This window comes from Nycticebus coucang, chromosome 1, assembly GCF_027406575.1.
Source record: "Nycticebus coucang isolate mNycCou1 chromosome 1, mNycCou1.pri, whole genome shotgun sequence".
Taxonomy (NCBI): Eukaryota; Metazoa; Chordata; class Mammalia; order Primates; family Lorisidae; genus Nycticebus; species Nycticebus coucang.
In genome coordinates this window covers 28,613,305-28,630,737 of record NC_069780.1, presented here as the reverse complement: position 1 = coordinate 28,630,737, position 17,433 = coordinate 28,613,305, and the positions used below count along the sequence as shown (strand labels likewise).

Below are 17,433 nucleotides of genomic sequence, written 5' to 3'. Positions count from 1 at the left end.
ACACACAGGGATTGGGTCCAGGGTTGTGGCATTGGTAGCACCATGTTTTAATCACCACTGACATCAAAGTTACTCCTGATATATGGATTATCTGTCTGGTTGGCATTCCTGTCCTAAAGAATCCATCCCTCCCAACCTCACTAATTGACATTCCTTCCCAGGGCCATTCCAATCCTGCGTCCTAGAGAAGAACACCTGTGATGTATCGTAAGCATTTTTTTCCTTAGTCTTTATCAAGCATCAATAAAAACCAGGAATGAAGAATGGATATTCACATTTGCTCAATTCTATTGCAAATATCCTGAAAATCTTCTCTGAACATCCTTAAAAAGTCTTTGTTTAGTCAAAATCAGAGCATAATCTATTTAATAAGATTTTGTACTTGTGTCCAGAAGGTGGTCCCCACTAATCTGGCTTTCAAGTTGGAAAGAGAGAAGAAAAGTTGATTCCTTTTGGATTTTACTGTAAAATTTAACTCTCGGGCAGTTAAAGCCTCTGTATCTGAACTGAGTAGCTGCTTAACAGGGCCCCTATAAGGCCACTTCAAAACTTACTTTCAAAACAAAAGTTAGAAGGCCTTATAATCCGTTCTCAAGAAGGATCTGTTTCTGTTCAAAACCCATCCTGACCTTTCTGTTAAAGAAGAACAAAATAATGTAGTAACAAAAACATAAGTGGCTGCCAAAGGAAGAGAGAGGAAAAAAAAAGAGTTCCTGTAAGGGGCTGAAACAATAAATCTCCTCTCTGCTGAACTCCCAAAGGGACTGTATGTATTTCCTCCCGTTCTTTATCAGAGCCCCCAAAATAAGTAGGAATGGGCAGTGGCTGTTCACATTCAGTATACCTTTTCCATTCGCTAACAAGGCCTTGCCAGGCTGGGACAGAGTTGTTCCTTTTTGACTCCAGAGAGAGAAGCCACTGAGAGGATTCCAGGGAGCCATGGAACGGCTGCAAGTCACCGTTCTTTTTCTCCTTCTGTCCAGTCTTTGCAGTGGTGAAGAGAATGAAGGTACCATTTTCTCTTACTCTTCTGGTGATGTGGATTAGAAATCACTACTGGGAGCTCTGAGCCTCAGTTTACTGTCAGGGAAACTTCACCTGAAACTCCCATGCAGCAAATCACTGGCTGAATTGAATGTTTGCCTGTTGACTTGGGGCGTGTTGAGAAAGCGTGAGAGATGTTTGCTTCCATGGAAGGGAAACGTTTGGGGGTGTGGCAGCCTCGAAAATTGTTTGATGGAATTACCAAAGGACTGGAATATACAATGCCTTTTTTAGAGAATAAAAATCTGAGGCTAAAATGCTGGTTAAAAATGTGCTCTTTCTCAAAAATGTATTCTTGAGATGTAAGTCCAGAAAAAATAAGTTTGTCATAAGTAGGAGAAAGGATGTGATTGGAAATACTGTGTTGCAAATGCTAGCCTGTATTTATCTCAACTATCTTTTAGCTCTAATAGATTAAGAGGTTAAGTAAAGCTGCCTAGGGAAATAAATCTCCGTGTCTTGAAAGGGTGGGATGAATGGGGGGAGAGTCACTTGATTAGAGTTTATAGACTTTTGCTGTAAAATACACACAATCTAAACATAAACATACATTTTACATAACGTTTTAGGGATTCAAAGCCCTACCCTCTGGCTGCAGGTTAAGAAACTCAAATAAAGAATATATACGTACCTATACATACCCTGACAATGTTAATGCACAGTTTTGAGAAATGACTTACATTTAATTTTTAATCCTTTCTGTGTGATTCAAAATAAGAAATTAAACTTACTTGATATTTATTATGCTTCTACTCTGTACTGGCAGGGCAAAAAATATATAAAAATGAGTGAGATGTTGTCCTTGCCCACAGTAAAATGTGCTATTAGAAGAAATTAGCATGTGATTCTAATACAAGACAGATTTAGTAAGTGTGAAACTGAAGTACAAATTATCATAGAAGAGAACATTTGGGAAAGATTGATTCTGTTGAGGGGCTTTGGGGGAAAAAATCTACTCAGTTCTAATTTTATTTTTGAAAAGCTGGCTACCTACAAAATTCTAATTTACAGTGATAATATGAGAAGAAATAAGTCCACCCCTCCTAAAACAACATTTTATCAGCAATTTCTCAGAATATCCATGTAAATTTAGTACAAATTCCAAAATAATTCAATATCACATACACTTGATTACCAGGCACTTTCGGATTTTCTAGGGTTAAGTTGCAGCAGGTATCAAAGCTGCAATTTTAACTTAGAAGAGTTACTAGAACCTGATTTTTTAAAATACACAATATTTATGAGGTGCCACAGAAATCAGTGCACTAGCTTAGAAGCCTCTTCAGCAGCACTGGGGAAAAGGACTAGGAATCCCAGTGCCTCAAAACATGCAGCTCACAAGTACATGTCAGATTAGCACAAAGTCTGAAAGTCTCAGACAGTCTTCTTGCTGTTTCTAGTCCGCAAGCATCAGTGACTACACTACTTGGCCAGCACCATTAAACTCTGAATGGATTACACATTTTTTTGAAAATCAGGTGGAACAGGATCAGTAGAGGTAGCCAGCAAAACCCTGCCATGAGGAACTCACAAGGGGGAAGGGTGCCTGGAGGCGGCCTTGCTGGTTCTCTTGTGGTCATTTTGGGAAAAGACTAACCACATTGGCCCAGTGGGAGTAAGCCAACCAGTTAAGTGCGATGGTTCTAATGAACTGTTAATTATCCATATAGAATATATTTCTCATTTGAGCAGAGACAACAGTTATGTAATAACTATCTCCTTGAACCTCTGCCAGAAGCCTAATGTATTAAGGCCAATATCTTTTTTAAAAAAAGTAAAAAGGAAACAAAAAAACTACTGCATTTAGAAAAGAAAGCTATACCTTAAGAGCATAAACTGACCATCTGATTAGTGCAGTGGAAGGAACTGAAAGAGATAAGAGATTTTTCCCACCCACATGAATGATTTTCTTGCACCTGGGTCTGCCTATTTTGTTTTCCTTTGCAGACGGGGCACAGGAAATGAAGCGTTTCCTAAGCTGATTTAGTATGTTCTTTCCTCAACCCACTATCCCAGAAATACATTGATTTCAGAGCATTATATGTTCCCCAAACTCAGAGTGATTAACATATTTTGGCAATAGAGTTGTTTACTGAAGGTGAGGAGAGAGGCATTTCATCTGCTTTAAATTCACAAGCTGTCAAACAGATATATGCTTTTTTTGCATAGTAATTTATTTCTAAATAATAATCTTTTAGAGAAATTGACTACTTTTCTTTTTTTCTTGATGGTTTTGTCAGTCTCAGATTTAAATAAATACAACATAGCCTTTTATGCTCTTTGTGAAAATCAAGGAAATCTTTCCGCATGGCAGCAAGTGACTTTTATTACTTGGCTGGTGGTATAATATTTTACAGTCTCCCATTTGGAAAGCTGTTCTGTTGAAATATGTATGGGAGTTTCCTGAAAGGGAACTGTCATTCTTTCCTAAGGTTTCTAAATTGTGTTTAAAACTGAACAGAACCCTACCGTGGCTTTTAAGCCCCTTTGGCTTTTAAGTCTAGATCAATGGATGAGCCTTTGAGCTTTTGACTGTCAGGACTGAGAGAACTTTAGTAAGAGGAATCTAAGAAGAAGGAGGCCCTGGGAATAATATGTATTTACTCTTAAAGCACCATTTGGTTTTTGAACCTTGTGTTAATTTAGAAAAGATTAAAATGTTTTAGGCATTTGCAGGCAGGAACAAACACCGCTTTTTTATTGACATCTGATGAAGAATTTAATTGCTTGGTGAAGTTCATGTTAGTGATTCAATGTCATGAAAAAAAATTGATTGAACATATTCTAAGCAGACACTGTGCTAAATATTGTAGGTTTATAGAGATCAGTAAAACTCAGCCCTCACCCTAGAAGTGGGAGGGAGAGGAGGATAAACCAAGTAATCACAGATTTGATTATACTGTAGACCTTAAGAGGCCAATAAAGCATTACATGGAGAATTCACAACTAGCTCAGCTTGGGCTGTAAGGACCTCAGGAAAGTCTTTAGAGAAAAGTGAAACTTATGATGAGCTTTGAAAATCAAAAATTAGAAGGTCCAGATGACTAATATTTCTTGAACTGTAACACTGAAACATCAGTACATTCTAGTCTAGAAATGAAAAGGGGCCCCTAGTCGGGCATAGTTAAGGACTCAGAAATAAATTTGGAATGCATCCTCAGAAGATATTGAATACCAGGATGAGAAATATCGACTCATGTAGTTAATTAGTTTGAGTCTATAAATGTGTTTGAGTGTGGGAATTATATGATTGGGGCTATAAATTGGGAAGATTAATCTTTCAGCAGTCTGAAGAGGATTAGTCTAAGAGAAAAGTTAAACTAGTTCAAATGTCATTTCAAGTCTGAGAGTCTATCAGTAAAATGAAAAAAAAAAAAAAAAGAATCTGGGAAGAGTTTTAAGGAAGAAGAAAAAGTGCGATTTGACATATATTGACTGGAAATGTGGGCCAAGTTAGCCAAAAAGTAGAGATGAAGCTATAAGAATACTAGAAATAGAAAAAATGTCTTCTAAATAGATGTAAGGAAGGCTAGGAGGAGATAGTTTAGGGAGAAAAATGAGGTTTGATTTTGGACATGGTGATTTTGAAATCAGGATAAGATATTTAAGTAGAGATGTTCAACAGTAAATTAAAATTTTCTAGTGGTAGGTGGAATGACGCTGGAGCTAGAAGTGATGGTGAGGGGTGAGGTTCAAACATTTCTTAGTCTTGCCTACAGTAATACTAATATCATAGAGAAAGGATTTATTTCTCTTCTGGATGACAATACTTCTAACTCTTTTACGACACTTCTTTTCTCATTCAACCATAGTTATTTGCATGAATGTCTCATCTCCTCTACCAGACTGCAAGCACCTGAGAGTAGGCACCACATTTATCAGTTTCTTTGCCCAGCAACCATGCTGAGTACATAATAAAGACACAGGTAATTGAATGGAGGCACAAATTAATTAAATAGCTGCCTTCTTACTATTTTCATCTTTAATTTCTAGGACATTCACTTATCTGCCTTCTACCTTGTCCTTATGAAAGGGTTATGAAGAGGCAAAATTACAGAGCCTAATATAGAAAAAAAAGTGGATTATTTTGATTCCAGGCTACAACAGTGAGCACCAAATACAAGGGAAAAGGTTTCTCCTCAAATGTCAGTCAATTCTCAAATGAAAGCAGGAGAAAAGATGATATGAATAGATAAAAAACGTTGTGTCAGATACCAGTAATTTATAACCAATCTAGAAGGAGAAAGTGCTATGACTTTAACCCTTGGAAGAATATCTAAATAGAAGTAATTGGCTTGGGTGGTGCCTGTGGCTCAAAGGGGTAGGGCGCTGGCCCCATATACCAGAGATGGTGGGTTCGAGCCTGGCCCCAGCCAAAAAGAAAAAAAAAGAATTGGCTCCTCCTTTTTTGGTACAAAATACTTAATGTAATGCCTTTTTAGAAATATTCAAGAAGATTAGATAGTTCTCAGTTAACTTCTCAAAAATGGTTTCTTTGAAAGCAAAGTTTACAAAAATAGAAGTTAGGAGAAAATTGAATATCACAGATCATGACTTTCTGTGTTGTTATTTTAGGTAGTATGAGTTGTTTCAGAGCAGATCATTTTACTTAGTATTTCCATTTAGCTTAATCCATAGCTGTATCTCTTACCCGAAGCAGGTGACACATCGTAGGAGGAGTAACCAATATGGAACAAAGGCGAAGTGTTTCGTCTCCAATTCAATTTTTCTTTTTTGAGACAGAGTCTCACTCTGTCACCCAGGCTCCAGTGCCATAGTGTCATCTTAGCTCACAGCAACATCAAACTCCTGGGTTTAAGCGATACCCCTGCGTCAGCCTTCTGAGCAGCTGGGACTACGGGGGCACACCACAACACCTGGCTAATTTTTTTTATTTTTAAAAGAGATGGGATCTCACTCTTGCTCAGGCTGGTTTCCAACTCCTGAGCTCAAGGGATCCTCCCACGTTAGCCTCCCAGCCCAAACCATTTTTTTTTAGCACTTTCTTCACTGCTTATTTTTAATGACCACTGCCTAGAAAAAGTAATCATTCTAGAAGTCCTATTTTCAGGCAATTCATATCAGTTGTCAGAAACAAATTATCTGGCAATTTTATCTTATATATTGTAATTATTTAGAAAATTGAGAGGAAAAAAGATGAGCACTGGAGGGTTTCAGAAAGATTTAACTAAAGGATTGTCTACCCTTCCCCGCCCCCATCCCAGCCCCCGTTGTGAGTTACATTTTAAGCTTCAAGTAAAAATATTTTCACTTGTGAATAATGAACTAATCCAAGTAACTTATGTTCCTTTTTTCTTGGTAATCACTTTTTAACTTCCTCTTTGAGAACAATTTGAGATGCACATTTCTAAACATTGCATATGAAAGCAGGGTTTACTCTAAGTGACATTCAATTCATGTGTAGTGTCTTGTTCCTGCTACTGGCTTCCAGTGGGTCATTATAGTTCTGTCAGGTTAGGCTAATAATACCTGAAGGGGGTTAGAAGAAGCTCTCCCAGGTAGCAAACAAGATCTGTTTTGTACTGTTGCACACAATAGCAGTATCAGCATGGGAAACATTTGTGGTATCAATTATATCTAGCAAGGCCACTATGTAGTTCCTGAATTCTGGGCGATCCTAAGTTTTCTAAACTTGAATAGAGTGATGACATCTTGCAGAACGATTTGTCTGTAGAGATAACTAGTCTCTAAGTAGAGGCTGTTGCTGTACAAGTATTACATACTCATTCTGCCTTTCCATGCCTGGGCTCCAGCTGTGTTTATTTCATTCTGCCGTGGCAGCCGGCTACACACGGGTGTAACCTCACTGCCCCTTGTCTCACTTTCATACCTATATCTTGCCTTCTGTATGGTGCTATTCTCACATGAAGCTGTGTTTCAGCACCTGGCACTGCCGAATGCCTGAGCTAAAGGTGCATTAGCACTCTATGAGACAGATACTGGCCAAAGGGGGATGGAGGCAGTAAATACATAAATGATTTCCTCTTCTCTTTCTGCTCCAGTTTCACTGTATGTGTTATTTTTCTTGATGGGAACCTTTTGGTTTGGATGATCATGTATATTAATACCTAGGGATAGATAGTTTCAGTTTCTCTGACACCCTAATTAATATGCACTACCCTTATTCCTCTTCCCTGCAAAATAAAAAAAAAGAAAGAAAGAAAAAGCTTTGACCGGCCTTTTGTTCAATAAGCTTAACAATATTCTAAACAGTCCTGCTCCAAGGCAATTATTTGCCTATTTGCATAGACTCAGTAATGAATGATACTGTGAGATTAGTAGTCAACTATGCTGAGGTCATTGATTTGCTTCGTGGTATGCAGCTCATCTAAAATGTGGACCGCTTTTTAATCTGGGAGTCAGTCATTTTCTAGCTGAAACCTGTGCTAGTTGTGTCAAAGACCAGAGAAGGGAGATTACAATTGGATATGGTTCAAGTTAACCCAAAGAAGTACTGTCACAATATCAGCTAACATCTATAATTTATTGTGCCGGGCACTTCCCACACATTAATTCCTCCACAACAGTTCTAGACCAGCTTTATCATCTCCATCTTATTGATGAAAAACAAAAGGTTGGACATAGTATGAAGTGATACTAGGGTGGTGTATCACTGAACCTTCCCCTGTACCCAGGGTAGTAACACTTCAGTACGTTGCGCATTCTGCAAAAGAATATTCTAATAATTGCCTTAGAACAGGACTATTTAGAATATTGTTAAGCTTATCCAACAAAAGACTGATCAAAGCTTTTCCATTTTTTTATTTCGCAGTGAAGAAGAAGGGTAGTACATATTAATTAAGGTGTCAGAGAAGCTGAAACTAATCTAGACCTAGGCATTAATATATACTATCATCCAAACCAAAATGTTCCTGTCAAGAAAAATAACATATCCTGGATTTACCACACACACACACAAAGATAGTAAGTAAGTGAGGTGATGGCAGTTAATCAGTTTGATTTAAGCATTCCACATTGAATATCAAATCATCACATTATACCCCATAAATGTATACAGTTACAATTTTAATTACAAATGAATAAAATAAAAAAACAAAAAACAAGAATACAGAAAAAGCCCTGCCCCTTGAGTAACTTAGAAGCCACTGCTCTCTCTCATTGCACCTTCATCCCTCCAAATTGATAACTAAGACCACAAAGCCATAAGTGGATTTCTAATTAGCAATAATGATTTCTTAACATCCTGGCTTCAATTAATTCTTAGGAGATGGACTGAAAGGAGTTGTAACCATTTTCCCATCTACCCATTGTTATGATGGTTGGAAAAATCATATACTCGGCTCTAAATATTGGTGAAGCTAATGTGAACTTGGAGGAGAAAGAAGCAAGAGGAAATGACCATCAGTGAATTAATCACTTAGTATCACTTATAATTTTTTTGGAGACAGATTGTCAGGGTTGAAATTCCAGCTCTGTCACTTATGAGCTGTCTGAACGTGGGCAAGTTACTCAACTTTTAGCTTCCTCAGGTGTCAGCTGGAGATGAGTTTAGTTCCTGCCTAGTAGAAGATTGGAAGGATCACAGGTGGTAACAGGCACAAAGCGCCTCAGGTAGTATCCAGTATGTGGGAAATGTTACATCAGCTTTGCTGAGATTTAGAACTTAGAGCCCCAGAGTTTATCATGTCCCATACTTTAGATAAAATATTTTATTTCCAAGTTATTAATCATTCCAATCCCAAACCAGTAAATATTTAATTATAATATTATTCCCTACAAAATAAAATAGAACTGATATATATATATACTAATATAACTATATATATACTAATTATATATTAATTATATATATATATAGTAATAAGATGACTTCCAGGCAATATTTTTAAACACAATATAGGCAGGAACAATTTGATATAGCACATGCAAACTGGTGTATTTTTTCGACTGCCTTTCAGGTTTGTAAGTTATTTAACTTATTCTGTGAACTAATCATTCGAACTAAGAAGCAAAACTGTGTGTATTTTAATGGGAGTTTTCACTTTGTAGTCTGTGAACAGTCAATGTCCTCAAATATTATTGCTGGGTCATTAAATGCTGAGCACTGCTTACTCCGAGTGAGCAAATACCTTAGTGTAAGAGAACGTGGTCTTAATGTTATAACAAAGTTTGGGTCTAGCTTCTCAGTGTGCTCAAAATGGCCAGGACACTTGATCTTTCTTAGCCTCTGATTCTGTATTTAAAAAATGAAAAGAATGGTAGATGTTTACATAGAATAGTTGTTACATGACAATCAGAAATCCTATTTTAGATGCTGTTCAAGTCATAAAATACTATGAAAATATTAGTTATTATTGTGTAAATGAACTCACACCATCAACAGATAAACGGGAAGCCACTCCATACATTTCAGAATTCTTCCCCACTAGGTGAGTGTTAAACTGCCCTTCTAGCATTTCTCTTTTACCCATGTTACCTGAACATATTTTTTATGGCGGCTCTCATCCAAATGGCCGTGTGTTGAAACAATGCTTCAGTTACAAAAATCACATACACAAAACACAGACAACCATTTGGATCACACATTGAATTTATTTTTAAATGAAGTGGGAAAAGAAATGCTTTTTTGTGGTATGAACTGTAAAATTGCCCTCCTAGGGTGTCTGGCAAGTGTGAGAGCATAAATGCTGAGCTCTTAGGCGCTCTCCCCAGGGTGCAGAAGCCAGCCCTGCATTCTTAGCTCAAAGGCACGTGATAACTACTATGTTCCATCAGGCAAGTGACTTTCCAATTATCTCTGTCTCTGCAAACTCAGTTTTTAAAAGTGGGACTCCCCTTTTCAAATGGACATAATGAACTAATTTAAAGATTTATTAATAGCAGATGCATTATTGGGATTAGAATAAGGAAATCATGTGAATTAGTGAGCTTTTTCTTATTTTTCTTCTTTCCCTTCTCATTTTCTGATAGCCTCCTTTGTTAGGTACAAGTTTTCTACCAATAAAGTTAAAAACTCTATAGGTTTACAAAATAGAAGAAAGAATCATTTAAACACCTATTACCAGGGGCTATTACCACCTACATCTCTTGGGCGTAAAAACTTGTTTTTCTCCCCAGGACCTCTCTTTGAGCATATAGGAGATATTTAGTAACTAGCCCTTGCTTTACTACTGCTTTTGAGGAACTACATTTCCTCAAAACTCCACAAAATTGACAATACCCAAGGTATTTCTGACTTTGTTCTCAAATATTTAAGGGTAATATTTATTTTTTCCCCTTGGCCTGTGTAGTGGGAAAGCTGGAAGAGTCATTTTGGGTTATGCTCTTGGTTGTCTGGCCTCAGTTGATTTGCGTTATGAAGCCGACCTGCCATCTTAGTGTTATATGAACAGTAGAGAACACTTAACTATGAATTACAGCAACTGTCTCACCATACCAGAAGGACATGAGTATCTGAGTGCAAGTGTGAAATCATTCCAACATCTTGCTCACACAAAAAAATTAATGTCCTGTAATTCATCAGGTAATTCAGAACCATTTAAATCAGATTGGTCCCCACCCCCCAGGATAGAATGTGAAATTACGGAAATTCAGTTGTGATGACACATTGGGTACAAAGTTGCCTCTCCGACCCTGCAGTCTCAGGTCACTATATTGAGTAATTAATTTTATTCTAAGCTTGTGCAGAAGCAAAGGTGTCAGATAATTCAGTTCCCAAAATGTCACAGATTTGCAAATAATCATCATGTCTCTTATGGGGGTGACATGAAATTTGTTCCTTGTCAAATGAAGCCGACTGTGGAGAGTGCAGCGACGTCTGAGCCAAGAGCCCTTAGTCTTAGATACCAGGGGCCAATGCTTGCTGTGTGACATAGGCTAAATTAACCTCTCAGGGCTTTAAGTTCCCCATTTATAAAATGAGTGTGGTTTGATTGAATGATAGGGAAGATTTCTCCCAGATCTGGACACTCTGATGTTGGTGTAGTAATTACTATACGTGGAACCTGAAGTTACCTTGCCTGACTTTCATTCTTCGTTTCCTGGTAGGCTCATTCTGGAGCACCAGGCTGCATTCTAGACCCCAATGTTTATTTCCGTTAGAGATTTTCAGATACAGCCATTGGAAAGTGTCTGCTTTGCATGTAAAAGGATAGCTCTTTGCCACACATCTTTCTTTTGTAGTACCTGTCAACCAAAACATGTTTTCCATTTTTCCCTGTGGTCTCATTTGCATGGAAGTTGGAGATATTTGATGGGAGTGGGGCTAAAATAAAAAAAAAAAAGGACTTGGAGAGAGAGAAGGGAGAGAAATTCAGTAACATACAGGAAAAGACAAAGCATAAAGATGAGGTTAAAAGAGATTGAAAAAGTGCTAGGTGCTGGAAGAAGCAGAGAAGTGGCCTCAGAAGGCTGGGACAGGGAGATGGGAGACTCACTGGATGCTGTAAAGATTCCGGAAGAGCATCCCACCCACTGACCAAGCCAGTGCCCAGTGGAGTTCTCTCTCTTTGCCATTAAAAGTCTTGCCAGTTCTTTTTCCTATAAGGTAAACAGAGGTATTTACCTGTCAGGGTAAGTGCTGGAGTCTTATACTTTCAGGAAAAATTTTGTTAAGAGTTCAGTTAATCTAAATTTAAAAAAAGGGTGGGGGGATTGCTTATACTAATTTAGGATAAATTTGGCCAAGGGAAGATTTGGCTAAGATCTAAGTTAGCTGAAGTACTGAAATCTCCATTAGGCACATGAGCTTAGATTCCAGCTTTATGTGATCACCTCAAAGGGCACCCCTTCATCCCTTACTCCTTATATGACCACACTAACTGCTTTCAATTCTACTGTTAATCTCCTTTTGGTTTTTTTTAAACCCTGAAAGATCCTGGCCTTTTACATTATAAACTACTCAAGAAAATTAACCTTCAATAATAGTTTGATGAGGGAAACTGCTGCAGTATTCTCTTCAAAGTTTCAAGTGGACTCTGGATGTGGACACAAAAATTTCTGGTTCCTGGGCAACTGTGAAGAGTTAGAAGAGTCAGTGTACGGAGGTCGGAAGGGTGAAATGAGTAGAATTTGTGAGCATGAACAGAAAGGGCAAACCTGTGATATTATGAATCTGGGCTAGCTGTGCAGGACAACTTCTAATATTGGGAAATGATGGACTGCAATTTGTCAGCTGGTTCATACCCTCACATTATTAATAAATTGAGGCAAGATACAGGATGAATTTAACAGCTTCTATCACAGAATTTAAAAACCAGTCACGTTTGACATATAACCTATGGGGGTTATACGTTTGGTCACACCAAATATAGAACACCCCAAATGTATGTTTTAGGATATAGTTAAATATCTGGAAAATCACAAAACAACAATGACAGAAAATATTTGTCGTTTTTGCTGGCAACTATGGGCCTCATGTTCCATCATTATATCATTCAGTTAAACCTGAGTAGTAAGTACCCCTTCACGTTGAGAAATCCGCTTTTTCCTACAACCATATCTGCACTTAGACTATCTATCACAATCCTCATTTTCCTCTCTACCCAGCCCCTGGGCATTTGAGTTACCTCTTTCATTCATTTTACAGTAGCTACAGGGTTTCATCTCTAAGTATTTTGTATGCCATTTGCAAAGCTGTCACCTTGTTTGTGGTTGCTCAATTGATATTGAAAAAAAAAAACAGAGTTCTGAGGGCCATTTCCTACAATTCATTAGGCTGGACAGCTCAATCTCAGAATTTCAAAGACCTACAGTCACATTTTTCCGTTTTCCATAAAAAAGGAATGCTGTTACTAAAATAGCTGTAAACAATTAACTTAGCACTGATTACTGCCATCATTTCCTAGCCGTAAGAAAGCATAAGACTTAGAAAATGATTTTAAAAATATAGAAGCCACAAATCATAAAATATGATTATAATTTTATTTTATTTTTGTTTCCTACTATCATTTTCATATCGAATTGAGGAATATAAACATTTCATTTTGAGGACACTATTGGAGGTCCATGACTTTTTTGCTCTCTCTTAAGAAGTGGACAGTTTTGTGGACAACTAAACTCACAAAGTCTATCAATACAAAATTAGAATGTACAAGCCAAAACTTCTCTCCCATAGGCCATTCCAATATGGCCTATGGATATGATTCAATGAAGTGGCTTCTTTACTGGCTATCTTATTTTTCTGCTTTCCTGTTCCCTGTTCCCTCTTAAGCTCTTTTGTTTCCTGACCCTCCATGCTAGGAGCAGAGTAAAGGAGGAGGGAGAGGTTGAATGAAGGACACTATTAATAGTTGACCTGGCACCATAGCTGTGCCCCAGCCTGCAGGTGTGAAGCCAACTGCTGAACTGCGCATTTTCATGGGTTCTTCCGAGGTGTTTCTTGGACCTCTCTCCCTTGCAGTTCCTTGGCTCACCAGGATGGATCCTTGTTCAGGGAGTTCTCTGGCTACTTATTGCTCCCAAAGCACTGGTCATCCTGTGTGGACCCAGAGCTTCTTGATGGCCCCCTTCTCCAGGAAGCCTGAAGGGATAGGAAACTCGGTGTAACCCCAAGCCCACTTGCTTTCATTTTCTCTCTTCTTCATTTGGTCCGTGGGAAGCAGTCACACATCTCTTCCCCTAACAACTCTCCTGATCCTGTAACAGAGCAGCGAGGCAGCAACCCTTCATTCTCTGGATCTCCCCGTTGTGAGTCAGAGCCTAGGCCACTGTGCCTTTCCACTATGGGGATTACATATAGAAGTTAGGTTGAACTGAGGGTGAAGATGAGCCTCTCTCCTTGGGGATAGAAGAAGTGGAGATGCGACTCAAAACACAGTATTGTGCAAAGACAACTTCTTCCCAAATAATCTCTCTCTTCCCCCTCTCAACACACATATTTTGAATCATTTTATGTTAAGGAGTAGGTTACGGGTTTCAAGGGTCCACAGAAACAGGTTTTAGATATTTTACTTGAAAATCTGCACGTGGTTATTTGTTGCATCTATTTTGTTATTTAGCATATCTAGATACTGATTAAACCCTTAGTGTTCACATAACCTGCTATATCTCTTGCACTAACACTTCATTTGAAAATCAACTAAAGATCTGAATGTGTATTTTCTGAGTATTATGTAATTATATATTCTATGATCAATATTATAATTAGAACAATAAAATCTCTGTTTAGAAATTAAGACATTCACAATTATAGTAACCATTTATACAAGGTTGGACAATTAAGTTGGAGAACTGGTCCTAGAAAAAGTGCTGCATACCTCAGTGCTAACTATCGCAATGGTCACCTTTGAAGTACTCCCCTTGTCTATCTGGTATATTTATAAATATATGGACTGACATTAGACACAATTTGTGGATTGACTGTTTCCCACATCTCTAGAGGAAGAGCCGAAGAGTTGGAGGTTGCTGTGAACTGTGACACCACAGTGACACCACAGCACTCTACCAAGGGTGACATAGTGAGACTCTGTGTCAAAAAAAAAAAAATTTCCTCTCAATTCCATCCTGTTACTCTTCTGAATTTAATTTCTCATTAAACCTTATTTATTTAAGATTAGAAGGCTTCCATGTAAGACTGCTAAGGCTAAGGCTTGTCCTCTTGCAGTGAGATAGCTTTTTGTAAAATGTCACTGCTTCAAATTATTTTAGCAATTACAGGCTTTCATTATTTTTAATTAGTTATACACTGGCTAATTTGTTTATTGTCCTAGATTAAAGACTGACCACCATAATTTATGTCTGGCTTTGCTCAAGATCCCTGGTCTCTTTCAGGTCCTGAAGCTTGAACCTGTCCTCTGAAGTCCAAATTGAAGCTTACTTAGTATTCATCCTGGTGCTTAAAGCAGGCTATTATTAGTTGCAGCAATGTGTAAATCCTCCTGAGGATGTTAATTTCATTTAAATTTGACTTTCCCCAATCCCTATCTAATTCAAAGTAGAAGTACTTTTTAAAAATTTTTAATCATTTTGAAAACTGGTGAAACATTTATTAAAAGGATTTATGAACAAAGCCATGTGCTTTGTTCTCTAAAGAATCATTTCAATATTCATGTCTGACTTTATAATTTAATAAAAATGTCATATTTATATATTAATTGAAAGTTTACAAAGTTATTTCTACAAAACCCTAGAAAGTAGGAAAAGTGGCACATGATAACTATTTTTAGTGTACAATGGAGTTTTAGTTTAATTACAAAAATATATAAATGGGATTGAATTTTAAAGGATTCCTAAAATGATTGCTAAATGTTCTATATTAATAAATATAATAATAGCATTTATAAATTGAATTCAAAAGCTTAAGAGAGAAATAGATTTTTTATTCTGTGACTTAAAAAAAAAATTGAGTATTAACTTCCAAAACCTAATTAATCTCTGAAGAATATTTTGTTCACAAAAAATGTGCATTAGAAGGTGCTATTAAAAAAAAAGAAAAAAACTTTACATTCGGTGACTTTAAGAACATACCTGCAAAACATGCTAAATAATAGTATTATGAATATAAGATATATAATTATCCACATTGGTAAGGAAAATAAATAATACTTATGTCATCGCCTGGTCCAGACCTAGTACATGTAGGCATTCCTTAATGGTCTGTGTCAAATGAATGAAAAACATTCAATTGTGGGGTTTTTGAATTGTATGTATAAGAATTCTGGGGAGAGAATAGTCATTATAGAGAGGACTAATAACTAAAGCCTCACGCAGGTGGTAAACTTGAGTTTCAAAGAAAGAAAATTTGTTCCTATTCTTTAGGGTATTTACTAAATTTAAAAAAAAAAAAAAAAAAAAGAGGGCGGCGCCTGTGGCTCAGTGAGTAGGGCGCCGGCCCCATATGCCAAGGGTGGCGGGTTCAAACCCAGCTCTGGCCAAACTGCAACAAAAAAATAGCCGGGCGTTGTGGCGGGCGCCTGTAGTCCCAGCTGCTCGGGAGGCTGAGGCAAGAGAATCGCTTAAGCCCAGGAGCTGGAGGTTGCTGTGAGCTGTGTGATGCCACGGCACTCTACCAAGGGCCATAAAGTGAGACTCTGTCTCTAAAAAAAAAAAAAAGAAAAATAACATGATCATAGTAGAAAATAAAAATGCCATACTTAAGGGATAGCAAGAAAACCAGTTTATCTGCTGGTATGTAATTAAATGAGCAGATAGAGCCAAATTATAAATAAAACCTCAAGGTTTATTCTAAAATACAGGAATTCTTTTTTTTTTTTAATTAATAATCTTTGTCCTTGAAAGTAATCCAACATGCTTAAAATACTGTGGTAGCCAGTCTCCAAGGTGACATCCAATGATCCTTGCTTCTTGATATTCACCCCTTTTGTGGGGACCATTCCACACTGAATTAGGGCTGGATTGTGAGACTAACGGAATACAGTGAAAGTGGCACATTACATCTAAATCTTGTTAGTAAAAGACATTATGGTTTATATCTTGGGCACGTGGATTGCGTTCTCCAGAAGAAGCGAGGCATCACTTGGTGAGAACAGTTAGGCAGCCTTATAAAGATACACACTGGAGAAAAAGTGAGGCTTTCCACCAACAGCCAGCACCAACCTGCCAGTAATGTTAAGGGAACCCCTTTGTAAATAAACTTCCCAGACTCAACTTGCCTTCAGCTGACTGTAGCCTCAGGTGCTATCTGACAGGTGTCTTGTGAGAGAACCCAGGCCAAAATTGCTCAAAGATGAACTTAAATTACTATTCTCTGGAAACTGTAAGAGAAGTAAAGAATTACTGTTTTAAGACACACGTTTAGAGCTAGTCAATGTAAGTCTCATCAATTAAAACTTGTAATCCACTCAAGTTTTTGACACAAATCTGATTGACATTCAGATTATATGAAATGGAATACCTTGTGTCAAGGAACTTTGTTTAGATTTCAGGGTAAATTATTTTCTCTCAAGCTATATCCATAGGATATGTTCAGTTAATACTGACTTAATTTATTTAATTCATTATTTAGTTGCCTTGTAAAGTAAAAACTATCTTTAGGATTATATGCCTTGCCCATTAAATTCTTAAAGCTCCGAGTTTTAATTTACAATCAAAGAACTGGTACAGAAAGAATCAGGATTATACCTTCTTTAAAAACCTTTTCTATAGTATTATGGTAATAACATAATAAATGTTATAAGAAATACAATTATTCTTCGTTTCCAACAGATAATTCAAAAGCAATATGCTGTAATTATGTTACTTTCATAGCACATATTTAACTAATGGAGGAATTTTGCTTAAAATTATAATTTGCATTGTTTTATATGTCTACAAAAGCTAGTTTGCTCATAAACTATATTTGCCTGTTTATTAACCCTAAATATTAGGAAAATTATGGACTTTTTTCATCTCGTGAAACTTTTCCTTACTTTCATGCATATATGTGAAAATTAAGATAGATAAATTATG

At 37.2% G+C, this 17,433-nt stretch overlaps 1 protein-coding gene across 4 annotated transcripts in view; it reads left to right on the top strand.

The window, feature by feature from the left end:
* Positions 1 to 808: 808 nt before the first annotated feature.
* Positions 809 to 17,433, top strand: part of EMCN (endomucin) — a 103,025-nt gene continuing 86,400 nt past the window's right edge. For 3 of the 4 annotated variants that reach the window (XM_053556734.1, XM_053556806.1, XM_053556895.1), the window contains exon 1: positions 810 to 1,009. In XM_053556734.1, coding sequence (XP_053412709.1) covers positions 940 to 1,009 — 70 coding nt within the window. In that variant the 5' untranslated portion in view covers positions 810 to 939. Of the gene's footprint in view, positions 1,010 to 17,433 lie in introns of all 4 variants that reach the window. The other variant, XM_053556972.1, reaches the window with a different exon arrangement.